Source organism: Liolophura sinensis, chromosome 1 (assembly GCF_032854445.1).
Source record: "Liolophura sinensis isolate JHLJ2023 chromosome 1, CUHK_Ljap_v2, whole genome shotgun sequence".
In the NCBI taxonomy this organism is placed as follows: Eukaryota; Metazoa; Mollusca; class Polyplacophora; order Chitonida; family Chitonidae; genus Liolophura; species Liolophura sinensis.
In genome coordinates, this window is record NC_088295.1 from 80,334,183 (window position 1) to 80,354,897 (window position 20,715).

General features: G+C 38.0%; 1 protein-coding gene across 1 annotated transcript in view; it reads right to left on the minus strand.

Annotated features, from left to right (window-relative positions):
* Window positions 1-4,025: 4,025 nt before the first annotated feature.
* Window positions 4,026-20,715, minus strand: part of LOC135461691 (protein timeless homolog) — a 37,878-nt gene continuing 21,188 nt past the window's right edge. The window contains exons 20-34 of the mRNA XM_064738890.1: window positions 19,267-19,329; window positions 18,553-18,613; window positions 16,642-16,849; window positions 16,322-16,458; window positions 14,851-14,936; window positions 14,204-14,333; window positions 13,634-13,710; window positions 13,266-13,451; window positions 12,701-12,847; window positions 12,278-12,346; window positions 11,794-11,912; window positions 10,413-10,660; window positions 7,455-8,102; window positions 6,106-6,878; window positions 4,026-5,565 (exon numbers count right to left, since the gene is read on the minus strand). Of these exons, the coding sequence (XP_064594960.1) occupies window positions 5,450-5,565; window positions 6,106-6,878; window positions 7,455-8,102; window positions 10,413-10,660; window positions 11,794-11,912; window positions 12,278-12,346; window positions 12,701-12,847; window positions 13,266-13,451; window positions 13,634-13,710; window positions 14,204-14,333; window positions 14,851-14,936; window positions 16,322-16,458; window positions 16,642-16,849; window positions 18,553-18,613; window positions 19,267-19,329 (3,068 nt within the window). The 3' untranslated portion in view covers window positions 4,026-5,449. The remainder of the gene's footprint in view (window positions 5,566-6,105; window positions 6,879-7,454; window positions 8,103-10,412; window positions 10,661-11,793; window positions 11,913-12,277; window positions 12,347-12,700; window positions 12,848-13,265; window positions 13,452-13,633; window positions 13,711-14,203; window positions 14,334-14,850; window positions 14,937-16,321; window positions 16,459-16,641; window positions 16,850-18,552; window positions 18,614-19,266; window positions 19,330-20,715) is intronic.

The window sequence follows — 20,715 nt, forward strand, 5'->3', positions numbered from 1 at the left end:
GAGGGTAAGCCAGCATTAGCTGGACTTGAGAGGCTTCTGGGTCATTACGCTGCACTAGCGCTTACCAACTGAGCCACGGCCGCCCATATTCAGCCACTGAGGCATCATTCAGAAGAGACCAGACTTGACACCCCACCCAGTCAGATTATGCTGACACCGGGCCTATCAGTCCTGTTTCCTTGCTCTCTATAACCCGTCAGTGCTGAGCGCCACGCGATGCTGCAACAAGAACGACTTTTAAAGTCTTTGGTATAACCTTTACCCTGCTTTAATCCCAGGCGCAGAAATCACGCAGTGTTTTTGGTCAAACCTTCAAATCACTTTAAAATTGTTATTTCTGATGAAAACAAGGTCAAAATGTTGCATGTAAACCTAAGCTCTGAGTAGGTTATTGTAAAACAATTTTGAGTTAAAATAATGGAAAGGAACATAATAAATTTAATGATTAAAATTTTAACTTAAGATTGTGTAAGATTGCTTCGTCTATCCAGGGCAGGTCTCCCGACTTGTAGACGCGGACGCTCTAGCCAATATTGGCCGCCGAAGAGGTCTTAATTGACGTAATTGACGTATTGATAATCTAACTTGACTATGCACTTATATAACCACCAAAACATTACAACAAGACACTGAAGGGAAGCATAACTAAAACACGTATGTACAGGAACATTTATATCACCCATGCTGAAAAAAGTAATTTTGGCTAATTGCAAGACATTGATAATTTATACAAAAATCTTGTTGCTATACATCAAGAAGTACAAGAAAACTGATAACTAGTTTTGTAACTCATAATCCAGCCTATATAACAGTTTGTGATGAAATGTAGGCCTGTAGATACTTGTAAGAATTAGAAACAGCCCTACAGTATCGTCCAAGCAGCCGATATGTACCGACAAACAGCACATTAACTGCTTACATTATACAAAAACATAGTTCACTTATACCGTGCATTGCAAGTTCCATGGGCGCTAAAGCATCTTCTTTACCATATTTGTTGAAAGAAATATTTTATCTATAGTCATTTGTTTACGTAAGGTCTTTACAACCGACCTTTATGGTATATACGCACATGTATTTCATTGTTTGACGCTTCATCATAACACAAAGGGATAGTCTAATCTTCACCCACCCGGTCTAGGTGGTATATAAAGTTATATATAGGCATACCCTTGAGCGATTTGTTCATCAATTAACAACAAAATATTCGAAGACCTGTTCTTGTTACCCTGCAAGAGCTGGAGTGTGTGAACAAGTGACTCACTAATCTGGGTTTGTCGAGTAACAACTTATCTAAAACTCCGTTTCAGCATGTTTGGCATACTCTGCACTATAAAAAAAATGAGAGAATCTTACAGGCATATAGGCCTTCTTGTGTTATTTCTTTTAAAGAGCTTACCTAAAACGCCGGCCTATAGGTCTTTATAAACATGCATGCGTGCATGGTTCTGTCGTTTAAAGTTGCAATACACGTATCAATGATATAGTCATTGCAGGCTACGAACGCTGGATATTTCTAAATTACAATTCCTTATGAAATGTTCGTAAGCTCCAGATTCTAAATGAATTTAAAATAACCCACTTTCACAAATTTGTATCAACATCAAATAGAAAATCAAGCGCTTAAACTGAAGATCCAGTGTAGCCACTGAAACGTCAAGTTCTTAATCTGTCCATGTAATAGGGAAAGTGGCGTCGACACGGTGCGATTTATCGTATCCACTAATCGAACCAAAACAGAGCCAAAACACTATTTCATACAATTTTTAGAATTCGGTAATTCGCAACCTGTAAATAGAATGGTGTTTGTTCAATTTTCGATTGCCAATAGTCGAATTCCATTAGTAAATTGGCAGGGAACCCTGTGAACACGGCTTTTGCAGAGCTACCAGAGCAGCCACTCACCACACACCAGCTAAGTACCGGAAAACTAGCCCATGTGCACAGAACATAACTACTCGTGGCGGATACTGGCTACCATGCTCGTGGTAAATAGTAGACGATTTATTTTTCCATTCCAAAACCATCTGTCAAAATGATACGTAATTTGGTCGCTTTGAATGGTTTTAAAATGTACAGACAGGAAGCCAGATAATTTTCGCATACGCATGCTACTACTACATCAATCATGTTCTACTGCATCAATTTGTATTCCAGACTGAGCTGTAGGCCCTACAGGCAAGATTACGTATTTTAATTACGTATTTAATCAGTCTCCCAGATTGTCAAAATCTTTGGTATGGCTAGGAGCAGTGTTGTCTTTCCTATAATAATAACTATCCAACAACCTCTCTACCTTCACGAGTTATAGATAGTATAACTGACTCGGTCCGTAGATTAGGTCTTACATGCAGGCGCCACTACTTCAGAAACTTTCGCTTACACGACAAAGTTTATCTATGGAAAAGAAAATGGCCAGACTTGAAGAAACATTGGCATTTAGAGGTTGGTATTTGTAAGTGAACAATACATTTCTTAGGGTTAACAAATTCTAGGTTTATTCGAGGTTAAGTGGAAAATCTTTCGATATCGATTATATATACAATCAGAAAAGGTAAATAACACATAATTCTAAGCAAGGAACAGCAAGAAATGCATTCGAGGGTCGGGTCTCAGCTGTAAAATCTCAACCCACTACCATCCGTGGTCAGTTGTAAAATATGTCGACAGTCGTAGTGACCCAGCATACTTTAAGACAACACCAGACTAAATGTATATATGTGTCTATAAAGTATGCCACGTGAAGTTTAAAAACCAGAATTTTTTGTGGTGTTTAATAACTGAGAGATTGCAGTTCAAGGAAACCAAAATCTCGCAAACAGAGAAAATCGAAAACGGCGCCACGTTATCAACGTTGATCAATTAAGTGCTAGTTGTCACTATAATCCAAGAATGGGGCTTTTTTCGCTTGAGTCACCTGAACTCTGATTTACCTATTAATGGAGAAGAAAAGTTAAAATCATAACACTGTAGGCTGAAAAGAGCACATTTTTTTCTATCTGGTGGTTCCTGCTGCATAATTTTGCGCTTTTTCCTCGCCATACACGTAAAGCCTGAAAACGGCACAGCCGTCATAAGTCGCCGAGTCCATCGAGTCTTTAACACCCTGTAATTTATGCTGGGTGCGTGTTGCATCTCAGCCAATGAGTGGTTAAAACTGCCGGCTTGTTCGTGTGAACTCTGAACCCACGTCCAACATTCCGGTGTCCCGATCGTCAAGCGGAAAACGAACTGTACTGTTCGCTACCTTCTGGGAAAAACAGTTCTACCGGAAATGTACGAACTGCACTTCGGCGGTTTCCGAAGGCAATTCTCCTCCAAACGTAGACGACTTCAGGGCTAGTTCTTGGGCAAAATGGAGTCGCCCACAGCGGATTTTGGCGCTGACTTTATTTATAATTTATCAACTTGAGGTACATATTAGAATTTTTTATGGCATGCGCGAAAATGGTATTTTCAATGGTATTTTGTTTGATATTTAAGTTTTCTTCTCCTATGTGCATGGGGTACGAGTGGTACGAGTGTTTCCATCCCTCTTTCTGAATAAATTGAATGATATTATTTGTTCTCTTTTCTTTTCACACTCTAAGCCAGAGTTGGTGGGGGGGGGGGGGCCTACATACCATATCAGCCTGTCAATCAATACTGTCCTAAGTAATCCAGTGGCTGGTAATTTGGAACACCTGGCTCCATTGGTCAAAAACTTTTCCATTGATGTGTGCACCTGCCAATAGGCCAAAAGGGATCGCAGGTGCAGTGTGGGTTGGAGCTGTGCCGTGGATGGAGGAAATGTTACCATGACAACAGCCATCAATGACTTTCTTGCACAGATAAATGACAAGCTTCGGATCATAATTTTTCATTTCATTTGCAGGCCATCAGTCTTGGACCAATTCAACAATGACAGATACTTCTCATAATAACCATGATAAACCTACAATAACAACCATAAACTGAGATAACTGCCTTGCCTTTAATGATATATGAAAGTTAGACATGATCATGCGGAGTTCATCCATTTCAGGTAAAATCATGTAGAAATACACAAACTTGGACAATTCTAGAAACCATGAGAACCAAGACAGCCACAAACATCTTTTATAAAGAGGAAAAATATCTACTGTTTTAATCAAATGGTAAATATTTCAGCACAGATGTTAATGAATAAAATTATTTCCTACATGTCAATTGCTACATACTGTTGATAATACAACACGAGAAGGTAAGGTTATAGATTACACATATAAAACACATCAGCAATCCTTCCTGTAAAATTTCACAATATTATTTAAGACTCAAAATTATTATTATTGTCTAAGACACTGTTGTTTAATTCATATATATGAGCAAATTAAGAACAAAAACAGGAGAGATACTTGAGATACAAGATGGATAAAAATGTTCAACATTTGTTTTCGTAACTGGTTATACTATAAATCATAGAACTATCTGTAACTATCCATGATGCGCCATCTGTATTTTTATCCGATCACTCAATCCTTCGCCCCTTTACTGCCCAACCTCCTCTTCACTGTCAATCCTCCTGATCACTGGCAATCCTTATTACTGTCAATTCTCCTCCTTGGCACTATCAATCTACCATACTCCTCACTGTCAATCCTCCTGATCACTGGCAATACTCATTACTGTCAATTCTCCTCCTTGGCACTATCAATCTACCATACTCCTCACTGTCAATCCTCCTGATCACTGGCAATCCTCATTACTGTCAATTCTCCCCCTTGGCACTGTCAATCTACCTCCTCCTCAATGTCAATCCACCTGATCACTGGCAATCCTCATTACTGTCAATTCTCCCCCTTGGCACTGTCAATTTACCATACTCCTCACTGTCAATCCTCCTGATCACTGGCAATCCTCATTACTGTCAATTCTCCTCCTTGGCACTATCAATCTACCATACTCCTCACTGTCAATCCTCCTGATCACTGGCAATCCTCATTACTGTCAATTCTCCCCCTTGGCACTGTCAATCTACCTCCTCCTCAATGTCAATCCTCCTGATCACTGGCAATCCTCATTACTGTCAATTCTCCCCCTTGGCACTGTCAATTTACCTCCTCCTCAATGTCAATCCTCCTGATCACTGGCAATCCTCATTACTGTCAATTCTCCCCCTTGGCACTGTCAATCTACCTCCTCCTCAATGTCAATCCTCCTGATCACTGGCAATACTCATTACTGTCAATTCTCCTCCTTGGCACTATCAATCTACCATACTCCTCACTGTCAATCCTCCTGATCACTGGCAATCCTCATTACTGTCAATTCTCCCCCTTGGCACTGTCAATCTACCTCCTCCTCAATGTCAATCCACCTGATCACTGGCAATCCTCATTACTGTCAATTCTCATCCTTGGCACTGTCAATTTACCTCCTCCTCACTGTTAATCCTCCTCCTCATCACTGCCAATCCTCCTTGTTGCTGTCAATCCTCCTCACTATCAATGCGCTGTGCCTTCAAAGCTCTTTTCAGGGGTATGTGGTCATCTGCCGAGTCAGAGTCACTGTGTTCTTGGGTCAGCAGAGTGGCAGGGAAGGTGTCTGAAACACAAATACGTCAGCCTCTTATAATCTGCTTTGATGGTAACTGTTAAAATGTGCATGAAGTGGAAAAATAAAGACATATTGTACATTCTGATTTGTTTACGTATTAATGGTCTTCTATGGAATAGACACTGTACTCAGTCTCCTACTGTTATGCTCTGTAAAGAGGAGCCATCTTCACTCCTTACTCACCAACCTCATCTTATAAACTGCTTCAGAAAAATACTTACAAATACCGAGAAATTCCATTCAAGTAAATATTACTAAATATTATTAAGTACACATGTTATTTGTGTTAATTCAATTGTATCTACTACATGTGAAACACGGGTTCGCTTAAGTAATAACTTCTTCTTCTGTAAATTAGTATACCAGGCAAATTACTATGGACTATTATAAATTTTCTCCAGATTTTCATAGAAAAACACAGGCACAGATTGCTTTCTCTGACTGGTGTCTCATATGTCTTGCAGTTATCAAGATTTAAAGTTCAAGCATAAACGAACAATACACAGCAATAGGTGCTCTCAAACTAACCTAGAGAAGCCTTCTTCCCTTGGCTATCTTCCCCTGTGGGTTGTGAGTATAAGATTAGGGGTGTGTCCTCATCGCTATCATCAGCCATGGTGGCAGAGGTAGCACCGACGACACAGCCACTGTCATTGCCATCTGGTCTCGCACCGTCCCTGGATGAACTATCTGACTCCATCAGGCGTTGACGTTTAGAATGATGACTACTGCTGGAATTTGATGACAAGTGACTACTCCTTGATGATTCATCATCACTGTCATCTATCCGCTGCTTTCGTTTCTTTTTGTGGCTTTTCTGTCCAGTTGCATGGCTATTACCATCATCCATTACAATAGATGAATGACTGTTTTCATCATGGTTTGTTACCGATGAACAGCTGTTTCCATCATGGTTTGTTATGGATGAACGGCTTTTTTCATCATGGTTTGTTACAGATAAACGACTTGTTTCATCATGGTTGGATTGAGATGAACAACCGTTTTCATCTTGATTTTGCAGTGATGAGCAGCTGTTTTCATCAGTACAATCAACAAAACTTTTCTGTTTCCTTTGTGCTAGTTTTGAGTCAGATAAATGTCTACTGTCATCATCGCTGTCATCCAACAAAACTTTGTGATGTTTTCTGGCAGCTTGAACACCACCATCAAGGTTTGGTGAGTCTTTGGAATTTCCCTCATCACTGTCATCTAATACAGTAGGTCGCGATCGCTTTGATGATTGCTGATTTGGCGATGATATGTCATCTTCACTGAGATCCATTTGAAGTCTGTTGTCATCACTGCAAGAAGGCAAGTAAAATATATCTAATTATACATATTGTAATGGCTGGGAAGAGATTCTCTAAAAACTGAAGACAGTACTAAAGTGGAGCAGAGACTGTTTCAAAGTTCTCCCGGTCACTGGTTTTGGCATTTATTTATTCTTGTTCATTTCATTGTTTACATTGTTATCAAGAATTTTTCACTAATATCCAGCAAACCTTCATGCAAGATTATACAGTGACTGTTGTACTACCAAGGATCTAAGAATAATGGAAGCAACAAAATCTTGAAAAATTCTGTCCGAGAGTGAGATTGAACCCACTCGTGCAGTAAATTGGCACCTGAAAGCACCATAACCACAGTCACAACCTGTTCCTCAGTTTTGATGTTTAAATTACAACTTTCAACTTTCCTGTCCTTTCCCAACGTTCAGAGTGGGTCATAATATCTTGACGTAACAGAACAATTTGAAACATTTAACCTGTAAAGAATATATCTCCACAGTTTAAAATAAATTTATGACTATTTCACAGTTAAACTAACTTCGGAAATTTTGAAAAAAAAAAAAACGAAGAGTTTAAACATTCACATACCTGTCATCAGAGTTGTCCTGCCAGGGGCTCTGAACTCTGCTGGTGGTTTGGTTGGAGTTACTGCCCTTTGATCTCAAAACCAGTGGTTCATCATCACTTTCATCATCATCACTTACAACAGACTTTTTGGAAGACTTTCTTACAGCTGACTGCTTTTTCTTAGTATCTGTATGCTTTTTCACCTCTTCACTAGGGCTGTCATTACTGTCGTTTATAACAGGCTTTTTGGAGGGCCTCCTGACAGATGGCTGTTTATTATTTCTCTTATTGGTATTTTTCTTTACTTCTTCATCATCACTGTCACTATCCTCGTTTATAACAGGCTTTTTGGAAGGCTTTCTCCGAGACTGTTTATTCTTTCCTTTATCTGTATGCTTTATTAATTCCATATCATCACTGTCACTATCATCGTTTATAACATGCTTTTTGGAAGGCTTTCTCTGAGACTGTTTACTCTTTCCTTTATCTGTATGCTTTATTAATTCCATATCATCATTGTCACTATCATCGTTTATAACAGGCCTTTTGGAAGGCTTTTTCACCGATTGTGTTTTCTTTCTCTTATTTGCATTGCTTTTCTCTTCATCATCAGTGGTTTCTGAAGCAATGAACCCTTCCATCTCCTCTGCTTTGTGTTTCTTTCTCTTCCTGGTGAATAAAAAAATCACAGACATCCATCACATGATGTACACACATGACCTTTGTAAATAAAGTGCTTCAACCACTGAGTTCAGGTTAGCTGTACATTTTAATGTATCAACCACTGACTGCATGTTAGCTGCACATTTAAATGTATCATCCACTGAGTGCAGGTTAGCTGTACATTTCAATGTATCAACCACTGACTGCAGGTTAGCTGTACATTTTAATGTATCATCCACTGACTGCAGGTTAGCTGTACATTTTAATGTATCAACCACTGACTGCAGGTTAGCTGTACATTTTAATGTATCATCCACTGATTGCAGGTTAGCTGTACATTTTAATGTATCATCCACTGACTGCAGGTTAGCTGTACATTTAAATGTATCAACCACTGACTGCAGGTTAGCTGTACATTTTAATGTATCAACCACTGAGTGCAGGTTAGCTATACACTTAAATGTATCAACCACTGACTGCAGGTTAGCTGTACGTTTCAATGTATCATACACTGATTGCAGGTTAGCTGTACATTTCAATGTATCAACCACTGACTGCAGGTTAGCTGTACATTTTAATGTATCAACCACTGAGTGCAGGTTAGCTGTGCATTTTAATGTATCATCCACTGACTACAGGTTAGCTGTACATTTTAATGTATCATCCACTGAGTGCAGGTTAGCTGTACATTTCAATGTATCAACCACTGACTGCATGTTAGCTGTACATTTCAATGTATCAACCACTGACTGCAGGTTAGCTGTACATTTTAATGTATCAACCACTGACTGCAGGTTAGCTGTACATTTTAATGTATCATCCACTGACTGCAGGTTAGCTGTACATTTTAATGTATCAACCACTGACTGCAGGTTAGCTGTACATTTTAATGTATCATCCACTGATTGCAGGTTAGCTGTACATTTTAATGTATCAACCAGTGAGTGCAGGTTAGCTATACACTTAAATGTATCATCCACTGACTGCAGGTTAGCTGTACATTTCAATGTATCATCCACTGATTGCAGGTTAGCTGTACATTTCAATGTATCAACCACTGACTGCATGTTAGCTGTACATTTTAATGTATCATCCACTGAGTGCAGGTTAGCTGTACATTTTAATGTATCATCCACTGACTGCATGTTAGCTGTACATTTTAATGTATCATCCACTGAGTGCAGGTTAGCTGTACATTTCAATGTATCAACCACTGACTGCAGGTTAGCTGTACATTTCAATGTATGAACCACTGACTGCAGGTTAGCTGTACATTTTAATGTATCAACCACTGACTGCAGGTCAGCTGTACATTTCAATGTATCAACCACTGACTGCAGGTTAGCTGTACATTTTAATGTATCAACCACTGAGTGCAGGTTAGCTGTACATTTTAATGTATCATCCACTGACTGCATGTTAGCTGTACATTTTAATGTATCATCCACTGACTGCAGGTTAGCTGTACATTTCAATGTATCAACCACTGACTGCATGTTAGCTGTACATTTCAATGTATCAACCACTGAGTGCATGTCAGCTGTACATTTCAATGTATCAACCACTGACTGCAGGTTAGCTGTACATTTTAATGTATCAACCACTGAGTGCAGGTTAGCTGTACATTTAAATGTATCATCCACTGACTGCAGGTTAGCTGTACATTTTAATGTATCACCCACTGACTGCAGGTTAGCTGTACATTTCAATGTATCAACCACTGACTGCATGTTAGCTGTACATTTAGATGTATGAACCACTGACTGCAGGTTAGCTGTACATTTTAATGTATCAACCACTGACTGCAGGTTAGCTGTACATTTAAATGTATGATCCACTGACTGCAGGTTAGCTGTACATTTCAATGTATCAACCACTGAGTGCAGGTTAGCTGTACATTTTAATGTATCATCCACTGAGTGAAGGTTAGCTGTACATTTCTATGTATCAACCACTGAGTGCTGGTTAGCTGTACATTTCAATGTATCAACCACTGAGTGCAGGTTAGCTGTACATTTCTATGTATCAACCACTGACTGCAGGTTAGCTGTACATTTCAATCAAACTGCGCTATTATATTTGAGTTTTTCCTATGAAATGCTCAACTTTTTGTGACGCAAATAAATTTTACCTGAATATTTATTCTTTGTGTCTCTTAAATTGTCTACATACCTAAAATTTTTTTATCTCTACTACTGTAAAACAAACTTGTACAGGGACTGCTAGTATTGCAGTCTATTGCGTGCCTTACAGGTTATAGGCCAAATCAAATTAAAGCAAATCAAAGATTCACAACCTGCAACAGAAATGAAATACCTTTTAGATTTCGCTTTATCCATAGGATTTGGGGTCTTCTGAGAAGTTTTTGTAGTCTTCTGTTTGAGTTTCTTTGCTGATTTATCTCCCTTAGATATTTCAGCCTTCGTCATCTTTGCTTTTGTTTGAAGAAAAGATGTCAGCTTGTCCAAGGGCGCAAACTTTTCTTCCTCAGTGAGCTCCAAACTCTCTGATATCAATGCTAAATCCTTTGCACTTAGGTCAGTAGGTATTCGCCAGAAAGTCTCCTGAAATCAAGATAAAATCTCTCTGCAGATAGGGAGAATGACTATAATGCTTGAAACACAAAATAGATCCAACCAAAACAATTATGTTCAGGAAGAGGGGAGGTGGAAAGACACACAAAATAATACTTAATGAATTTGTAACAGTTCTTGTGCTTTATGTCATATGAAATATAGTGATATTTTTCCACTGTTGAGGTGCATGATAGTTTTCAGCATCATGAGAGGCCAGGGACTTATTTATTTCATTACGGCTTAAAGCCACACTCAAGAACTCAAAGTCAGCTTTTGTGAGGAAGAAAGTAAATTGACAAGCGTAAACCACCAACCCAAGTTCATAAAAACTTTCCCGCATGTTATGTACACCATACTGGTGGAAGACAAGATAAGAAAATACCATACAATGTACTCAAAATCCACTGGGCTTAAAGTCACACTCTTTTCAAGGAATTGGATGGACAGATGGGAAAATAGTTCTCTGAAAATCAATAAGGTTCTTCTTCTGACAAAGTGCAAGTGTGGTATAGGTCTGGTTCATCGAAACATACAGTGTTCACCACAAAATGGCCACACCCTACAAGCGGACAGGTGGCCAGACAAACGACTGGTCAAGGACCATTGAAATTAAGTACTTTTCTATATGCCAACATGTAGTTTTACATGTTATGTATGTTTTGTAAACTTTGGATACCAATTCCACGATATTGTGTTGAAAACATTTTATAATTTTTCACATTAATGACCATAATGACCTTGAAAAAATAGGTCAAGGCAACTGAAAACAAACAGGTTTCTTCGTCATGACAAAATGTAAAAAGTCAAGTAAGTTTGGTGACCTTGGGATAATCTGTTCAGGAGCTATCGTGTTAACAAGACTTTCATAGAATTTAACATTAATGACCCTAATTCCCTTGAAAAATTAGTTACTCACTGACATCTTACAGGGTTCTTCTAGGTGACAAAATGCAATTGTGCTGTTTGGTGAGCTTGGGATACTGTTCAGGAAAATCGGCAATACGGGCTGAAGGGTCGAAAACAGTTAATCTACAAACTGCCTGTCAAACGCTGCTTTTGAAACATGCTTTGTGTGTGTTAGTGAAGAAATGAAAGACAGGATAAATTACACTGCACAATACCTGCTCATTAGCTGGACAAGACAGGCCAATTTTCTTAAGAAATCTGGCGAAGGCTGTGTCTTCCATGGCATCCTCATTCTCCTCTGTCAGAGGAACTATGGGAACAGGCTGAGGGTTATCTATAAAGGGAGATCACTGGTATCAACACATGCATCAACCATGCATGTTCCATATACTTATTACAAATGTGCTACATCAAGAAATATGAAGAATTTTGCCTTGCTCACTTTACGTAAGGATACACTAAGCATCACTTATCTTAATGCTTTATAAAGTAATCATTCAACATTGAAGACATAATAAATTCTAATGTGAACATGCACGTAACAGGAAATGCAACCTGGCTTAAATGTTTTAAAACAATAACACAATCCTGACTGACATCATTAACATCACGGTCTGCCGGTGACTGGTGTGCCTCACAGTCCCATCTTTTTGTTTAGGCAAAAAGTACAAAATAATAAAATCAGATTTTCTAGCTCACCCGACTTTGACCTTGCTTCAGCTGTTCTTTGTAATGTCTTCTGTATCCATCCAACCTGACCTTTGAACCCTGGCAAATACAACGTCCTTAAAAACTGTATTTGTGATTCAATGTTTAAAATCACAGTTTGAGAAATGTTACATGGGTTTTATTTGTCACTAAACCTTTGACCTCTGCCTTTGTTGTTTCCATTCCTAATAAAAAGCTTCAGCATTTCAAATAAGGGTAAAATGGAGTAAATTATAGACAGTTAGTTAATGGTTAAATAAATTAAACATTTTCTATTAAGCCTTTCACATTATCCATTATCTATCATGAATTATTTATTTAATTTGATTGATGTTTAATTTGAGGTTGCTGGAAGACCTTCCCATCAAACATGATGATAAATTACTGAATAATCATACTCTAAATCCCACTTACCATTGGATAGAACCTTATCTAACAGAACTTCTAAAGGTTCGTCTGAACCGTCAGCACTAGAGTTGTCTCCAATTTCCTCTCCGTCTCTGACCTCATCGTCAGAGCTGTCTTGGTTGAAAGGTTGACTTGTTTCCATGAACTCTGGCTCTGTGAAGACCGTGCACACACTTAATACATTTGATGTTAACCTAATTCAAAAGCTCAATACACTTAATTCAAAAACACAAATTTTTTTTAACCTTATAATTTATTCTTTAGTTTAAACAATTGGATGACAGAGACTGATTCCAGAAAAGACATATACCTTGGCATAAATTAGCCTGTTGTTAACATATATAAATTTCTTCACTTTCAATGGGACAAGGGACAATCCCACTGTTCTATAATATAGCCTAATTATCATATACATCTAGAGGTACAATACCACAAACCACACCACAGGAATGTTACTTCCAAAACAGCTAGGTAGACAGTTTAGAGAAAGAATTCAACATATAACTTAAAAAAAGTATTTTGATAGCAAGTAAAACAGTATGTAAGCACTGCTTCATAAACTGGTTCTGACCTTCCTGATACTCCCTGATATCATCCTCGCTATCGCTGTCCTCCGCAGCACGATTTTTCCTCCCACCACTCCTCTTCTTGTACAACTCTTTGCGATCCTCCACCAACTCTAACTCCAGTATCTTTTCCATGACCTTGCCCTTTGACCTTTTCACCTCCATGTTAGAGACAATATTACCCACTGGATCTGTAACAATCAACGTGAAGTAAGAAAAAATACTTTTAATGAAAGCCTCAATTGTGGCAGCTTTAGTTTCACTAGTTGTTAAACGTTAATTTTTGTACATGTAGTAATACTACCATCCTTACTACATGTATGACATAAGACAAATCTAAAAACTACAATGGATATGGTAAGAATGGACGTACCATCAGAATGTCTGTAGGTATTGAACAGATCCCTGAGTTCCAGCTCCTGTCCCTCTGTCCATGTGCCCGGCCGTGAGCTATAAAAGACCAAAGAATTGTGCTCAAATATTTCTGTTCAGAAAATAGCTAGTAATCAAGATTATTGTAGTTGGAATACCATAAGTACAAAATTTGTCTCCTCTTGTATATACTTCCGCATCATCGATATGTATTAAAGTTATTTTTCAGGCGATAATTAAAATAGTTTAATTGTTGAAATAGGGTCAAGATAATACAGGCCTTTGCACACACAAACATGTGAAATGCTAGAACACATTCTGAATGCTTCTTTCTCAATCACACCTATGCATAACAGGGCAGACTTGGGAATGCCTTTCAGACAATTTTTGCCCATGGGTAAACATCTATGTTCGGGTCATTTTTAATTATTTGACGCTAAACCTTCATTTTTCATAAAATGAGACAGTTTTGAAAGCAGAAAACAGAAAATGACAGTTGCATTATTTACCACGAATTATGAGTAACAATCTACATAACACTCTGCGAATATGTGAATAAACTGCACTCTACCTGGCTACTTTCCGTTTCAAGTCTTTGGCAGAGATAATGAGTCCCTGTACTTTTAACTGTCTGATAATCTGCCCTCTGGTCTTCTCTCTATCTGTGATGTCATCCATGATGTGGTCCACCGCATCGCGACCTGAACATGCCAAAATAAAATTCACATTCTATGAATACAGATCTGTCAGGCGAGAAAATCTTCTTGACAAATCTTAGAACAGATGTCATTTAGCAGTTCAGATATAACTGTGGATTCAAAAGCATATTTGTGACAAAATGTTGTGTGTGTAGTGATACTTCTTCATAACACATTCATGGTGGTCATCTTTTTGCTTCTCTTGAGGAACATTTTCACAGCTGTAATCTTGACATTTTAGGTTTTGTTCATTCTTTAAAGACTAAAACGAATAAAGGATTTGAGCTTCGCAGCATATGTATCTACAATGGACCAATAAAAAACTATCCTGGGTCCAGAGATTTCCTCAAAAGTCATTGCTTCTAATCTGAGCAGTGTCATTCTCTGGTAGCCTCATGAATTTGGAAATTTTGCCTTCACTGCTTTTACAAGGCACTGTATTTGAGTTTAATGAAATTAAAAAGCAAAGTTCCCAGAAAAACATTTTCTCTATGGTATACATATACATTTCATCACCTACCATCATCCACATCCCTGTACTCCTCAAACAGTCTCTGTAACTCCAACTCCTGGTCTTCAGTCCACCTCTGCTTTACATGAGACTCACTGAAACCACACATTCAGCACCTTCAGTTGTGTACACAATGAAACCACACATACATTTAGCAACTTCAATTGTTTACTCACTGAAACCACACATACATTCAGCACCTTCATCTGTTTACACACTGAAACAACACATAGATTTAGCACCTTTAACTGTTTACACACTGAAACCACACATACATTTAGCACCTTTAACTGTTTACACATTGAAACCACACATCATTTAGGACCTTTGTTTACACACTGAAACCATACATACATATAGCACCACCAGCTGTTTGCACACTGAAACCTTGCATATAATCAGCACCTTCAACTGTCTACACACTGAAACCACACAAACATTTAGAACCTTCAATTGTTTACACACTGAAAGCACACATATACTTAGCACCTTCAACTGTTTGCAAACTGAAACCATGCACATATCCAGCACCTCCAACTGTTTACATACTGAAACCACACATATATCCAACACCTTCACCTGTTACACACTGAAACCACACATACATTTGGTACCTTCATCTGTTTACACACTGAAATCACACATACATTCACCAAATTTTAATTGTTTACACACTGAAATCCCCCATAATGCTTTAAATGTTTTATCACTCCAGTCTCTGCATGAAGGAATAAGAGGACAAGACATTCAGAGAGCCCACACGAATAGAATTTGTTTGATTCGTGTTTTGTACAATGCACAACATACAGTACTTTAATAGCTGTCTTATGCAGTTTTACTGTTGTGACAGCGGTCAGCTTTATGGGAGAAGTAAAGAAGAGTGCTCAAAGAAAAATGCTGCGCTTCACCACGTATCTGATACACTCTTCTGGCTTATTTATTTATTTGATTGGTGTTTTACGCCATACTCAAGAATATTTCACTTATACAACAGTAGCCAGCTTTATGGTGGGAGAAAACAAGGTAAAGCCCACGGAAAACCCACGACCATTCGGAGGTTGCTGCTAGACCTTCCCATTTATGGCTGAAGAGAAAGCCAGCAAGAGCTGAACTTGAACTCACAGTGACCGTACGGATGAGAAGCTCATGGGTCATTGCACCGTGCTGGAATCTTCCGACTAACTGCTACAGCCAAAGTAGCTGGATTTGAACACACAACCTCACTGTCAAGGGCCTGACAGTTGCGATGAGCCAGCACTCGTCAGGCTATCAGAACCATTTTTGTGTAATGATGTAGCTTTCAGTTTAAAGAAATTGAGCTTAGGAAAACCATCAAGCCTCCTAAACAAATCTTTTGATCTTATGCCCGCATAAAGCAAAAGGCAGACTGGAATATGTGCTCATACTGATCGAGGGATGATGGTCTTACGAGTGGAACTCTTTAACTGGCAATGCACTCTAATTTGGTTATTTCACTAACCATGAACCATATCCCTCCACTATTTCCCTGGCTTCTGTTGGCGTTTTCCAAAACAACAACTCCATGAATATCTTCTCATTTTTAGAAGCCACCGTCACAAACTGTCTCACAACATGTACAGCAAATTTCACCATTTCCTGAAAGAATTTAAATTGAAATCAGCATTGAATGTAAACAAAATGTGGATAAGAGAAGAACACAAAGTATGGATTAAATTAAACCAATCAAAATATATTTCAGAACTGTATCCTTAACATAAAAACTAGAGTTATCCTCCGACATTCTCAAAATCAAAGATCACTGGCACGAAGTAGTCCTACCTGGAAATGTGATGACGTAGCCAGTGGTGAAAAAAGCAGTTTCTGGAAGATCCTGAAGAGTGACGCCTGGAACAACATTCCTATCAGCTCCAGATCCACACCTACCCGGTGCAGCATTTTGATAACACAGTGATTTGTGTGGTTGCTGTTCTTTTCAAAGTCAGCCAGTAACGTGACATGAGCCTTTAATATCGGAGGTTTTGCATACCTGGAAAAGAGAATATGAATGGGTACCACCCTTGTATACCACAATTCCATTTTTATGTTAACTTCAAAAGATTTTCTCAGTTGATTTAGTTGACTGGTGTTTAAAAGCCATCCTGATGACACTCACAGATGACCTAGAATTGAATGTCAAATAGGAAAACACTTTTGCACTGAACTAATTTGTCACGATCAGAAATATTAAGCTCTGTTAACACACATAACAATGAATAGTTTGACTTAACTGACAAAGTACAAACACAATGGACAATTTAACAAATTCAACCGACATCTACATGTACAAACTGTAACAGTATTTACAAACACATCAAGAAAAAGCATCACCAAAATGGAAAAGCATCAACTGGGTTAAAACCCCACTATACCAGAAATCATATACAATGCATGCTATGCTGAACATCACAGCAGCATCTTGCCCGTATTAGGCCTTTGCGATCACCGCACTTGGTTAAGTACGTACATTTCAGGTTGCTTGACACATGGTGCGCAATCACTCCACTCTGGTTGTCCCATATGGTTTCCCTGGGCTCAGATCAGTTTGACAACAGGCAAGGACAGAGTGCATGGAATTGTCAGAAAATGTTAGGTGACTTTGAAGATACGAAATTTTGGTGTAAATAGTTAGAAGGAATAAGCGGTGTTGTGTGTTGTTTTGTTTTCCTTAACGGCTGAATTTGGCTGAATAAGAGTCACATTTTTTGGGCTCGTCATGACTCAAGGTACATGTCTGGACAGAAATTGTTGGTACATTTAGCCATGGCTTGGACTTATATCCGTAACAGCATGGGGGTATGGGAGAATGGCGTCGGGATTGTTGAGAATTACCCGTGAAGCCTCTGATAGCTTTTGAGAGGAGGGACAATTATTCGGTTTGAGTGACAGGCGGCCAACCTACATGGCAAGTTACCTTCAGCAAATGTACAGTAATACACAGTTACCACCAAAGTCTATGTTAAATGCATTGGCTTACATTTCTATTTCTGAAGTAGGGTGGTGTCATTTAAACATTTCTAGCAAGAAAACTATTGATTGTAGCGTCCGTTGACACCCACTGGAAACTACAGGTCTTGGGCTACAATTTGGGTAAGTTTCACATTTTTAGCTAACATAGTATTTGATTTACAGGCCACTGAAATTACCTAACTGAAAAAAGTTTTCTGAACATATCTCACAAATGACAAAGGTAGGCGAAATCCAAAAGCAGATTCAGAATCAGCGTTCCCAAATACATCAGAATACACGAAAAAAACTATCAAAATTATACACTTTTTATGACATCGAAACTTCCACCAATGGCTAGCTTCCAAATCTTTCAATGAACGTCCAAAAATTTTTTAACCCTGCTCCAAGTGGGATCACTCTACGAATACATCAAATGTCAAAAGAATCCATTCTTTGGTTCTTGAGAAGAAAATTTTTAAAGGTTCTGATCAAAAATCCAAGATGACCACCATGTCACGTGACCAAAGTTAACCAAAAACAAGCAAAATCTGCCTCGTAACCCTGTTCCTAAACTCAACAAATTTCAACAAGGGCCAATGAACACTTTTCCTCGTACGGTTCTTAAAGCTTTCAAGAAAACAGAAGAAAAATAATAAAAATCCAAACAATTTCAATAGGCATTCCAGCGTAGAGTGCTTGGACACCTAATTACAAAAACTGTCGACAGTTCTACATGTATCTCACCTGAGTAAGTACTCCTTAAGATTAAACTCCTGTTCAGACGCCATCATTTCTACTTCCTCCTCTGTTGAAAGAGCAACCAAAAAAAGTAATGACAGATAATTTTATTAAAGCCTTCACAACACAAGTCTACTACATTTTCATTTTAAAATCTATTAAAATGTCAGCATGTAAAACACCGGCAAGCCAATTTGCACTGATGCTTAGTTTTCCTATGTCGAATTGAATGTTTATTCATGGGAGAAGTAAATTCTACACAGAATTTTCACTGTTCCATCGAAATCTGCTTTGACATTAATGTAATACCTAACAGAGAAATTTCTGACCTTGAAATAGTTTTTTTTTTAATAACAGTTCCAAATCATCATGTATAGTGTGTTGAATGTCAAAAATTTAACATCTCATTTAAACAAGAATTTTCAAGAGACAAATTGTATTTAACTTAAAACCTGACAGGGAAGAGAAGGTAGTTTGCACCCTCAAAAACTGCTGTGTAAATAGAAATCTACAAAGTTTTAGCAATGAAATACTTGTTTTCAAGAACAGTGGTGTCTTCAGTCTGAAAAATTTTAAATCTCTCTCAGGTAATAACTGTTTGTCACTATATATTTCAGCTATGTGACTGCGTTCTTAGAAAAAATCATCAAAAGAGAGATCTACATGCATTTTTTTGTTCTAGTTTAAGAGCTCCAAATCTTCCTTCATAAAGCACCCTACCTTCCTGACCCTCCTCTTCCTCCAGTATAGATCCCTGACTCTCCTCCACAATCTCCGGCTCAGCTATCAACAGAGAACATAATGTCAGACAAAGACAGAAGGAGGAAAAGCCATGTATGCAGCATCGGCAATTCTATACAGGCATTTATCTGGCATTGTTTCAAAACATTTTTTTACAGATCAGAATTTTAAAGGAAAAGACCAGAAATGTTGATAACCTGCACGGGGACAGAAAGCAAGCTTTTGGGAATTGAAAATGGCCAGAAAATTATTTTTTTTTACAAAGACTCATGAAAACTCTGACCATTAAAACTTCTTGAGGTTATATCTGTTCATAAAGAAAAAAATATCCAACCGTAAATCCAGAAATAAACACAATATTCATTATTATTTTGTCATTTTTTCCATGTACTTCTGGCTTCATAACATATTATCCTTGTCTAATGTCTTCCTGTCTGTACTGATCAAACTGAAATTCATACTTTTCTATGGGAAGAGAGCTTCCCTACATCCATGAAGGTTGGCTTTTATCCAGCATGGGTCTCCTAAACACTTCATCAAAACTTGACCATGTTTACACAATTTTAGCCCACTCACCCCACCTACCATAACCATATGTAGGAAACCTCTCTACTTAATTATAGCCATTTCTACAAAAATAACTAACCACTTAATACATGTAGCACGCATGAAGTGAGAACTGCACTGCTATACACATCCCCAACTAGATTCTGGTAACAAATGTCAGGGCATACTGAGTGCAAGCAAAATTGAGATCACTTAGTTAAAAATAAGACCAGCCCAAAACCTTTATCAGATCTGTATCTTATCACTGTCAAAAAATGTATTAAACTTTCAATTTATTATGAGGAAACATTAAGGGTGAAAAACTTAGATTGCAAAGTTTTAATTTTCAAAACCGCAATATTGGCGATAGTGACCAGTAGAAGAACATGGGACTTGATGTGTAATTTATCATGGTCAGGCTGTGCCAAGAACTTACTCTGATGAAGTATGTTACATGAACAAGGCCTGTAATCCTCTAAGGTTCAACCAGTACAGGGTTAGTAACTGATATATATTTGCATGTATGTTGCACATGAGGGTAATTATCGCAGCTAACTAACTAAATAACTATCATCATATTCATTTTTATTTCTCACCTGGAGAAAAAAACTACTGCTTTGCTGTTTTAGATCAACACCACCTGAACTTCATAGTTGAGATTTAAAATCTGTAGCTTTCCAAACCCTCTAGCAATAAATGTATCAGTTAAAAATATTGGCACTAATATACCATCAAACATGTACAGGCTTTGATTACACAGTCAATAGTGTCAGTCAAAAGTTACAAAACCTTTAAAGCTAAAGCTATGACAGCTGTAAAAAACAAACTTGTTTCAAACTACAAATACAAATGATGTAATATGAGTAAGAGGATCAAGTCAAA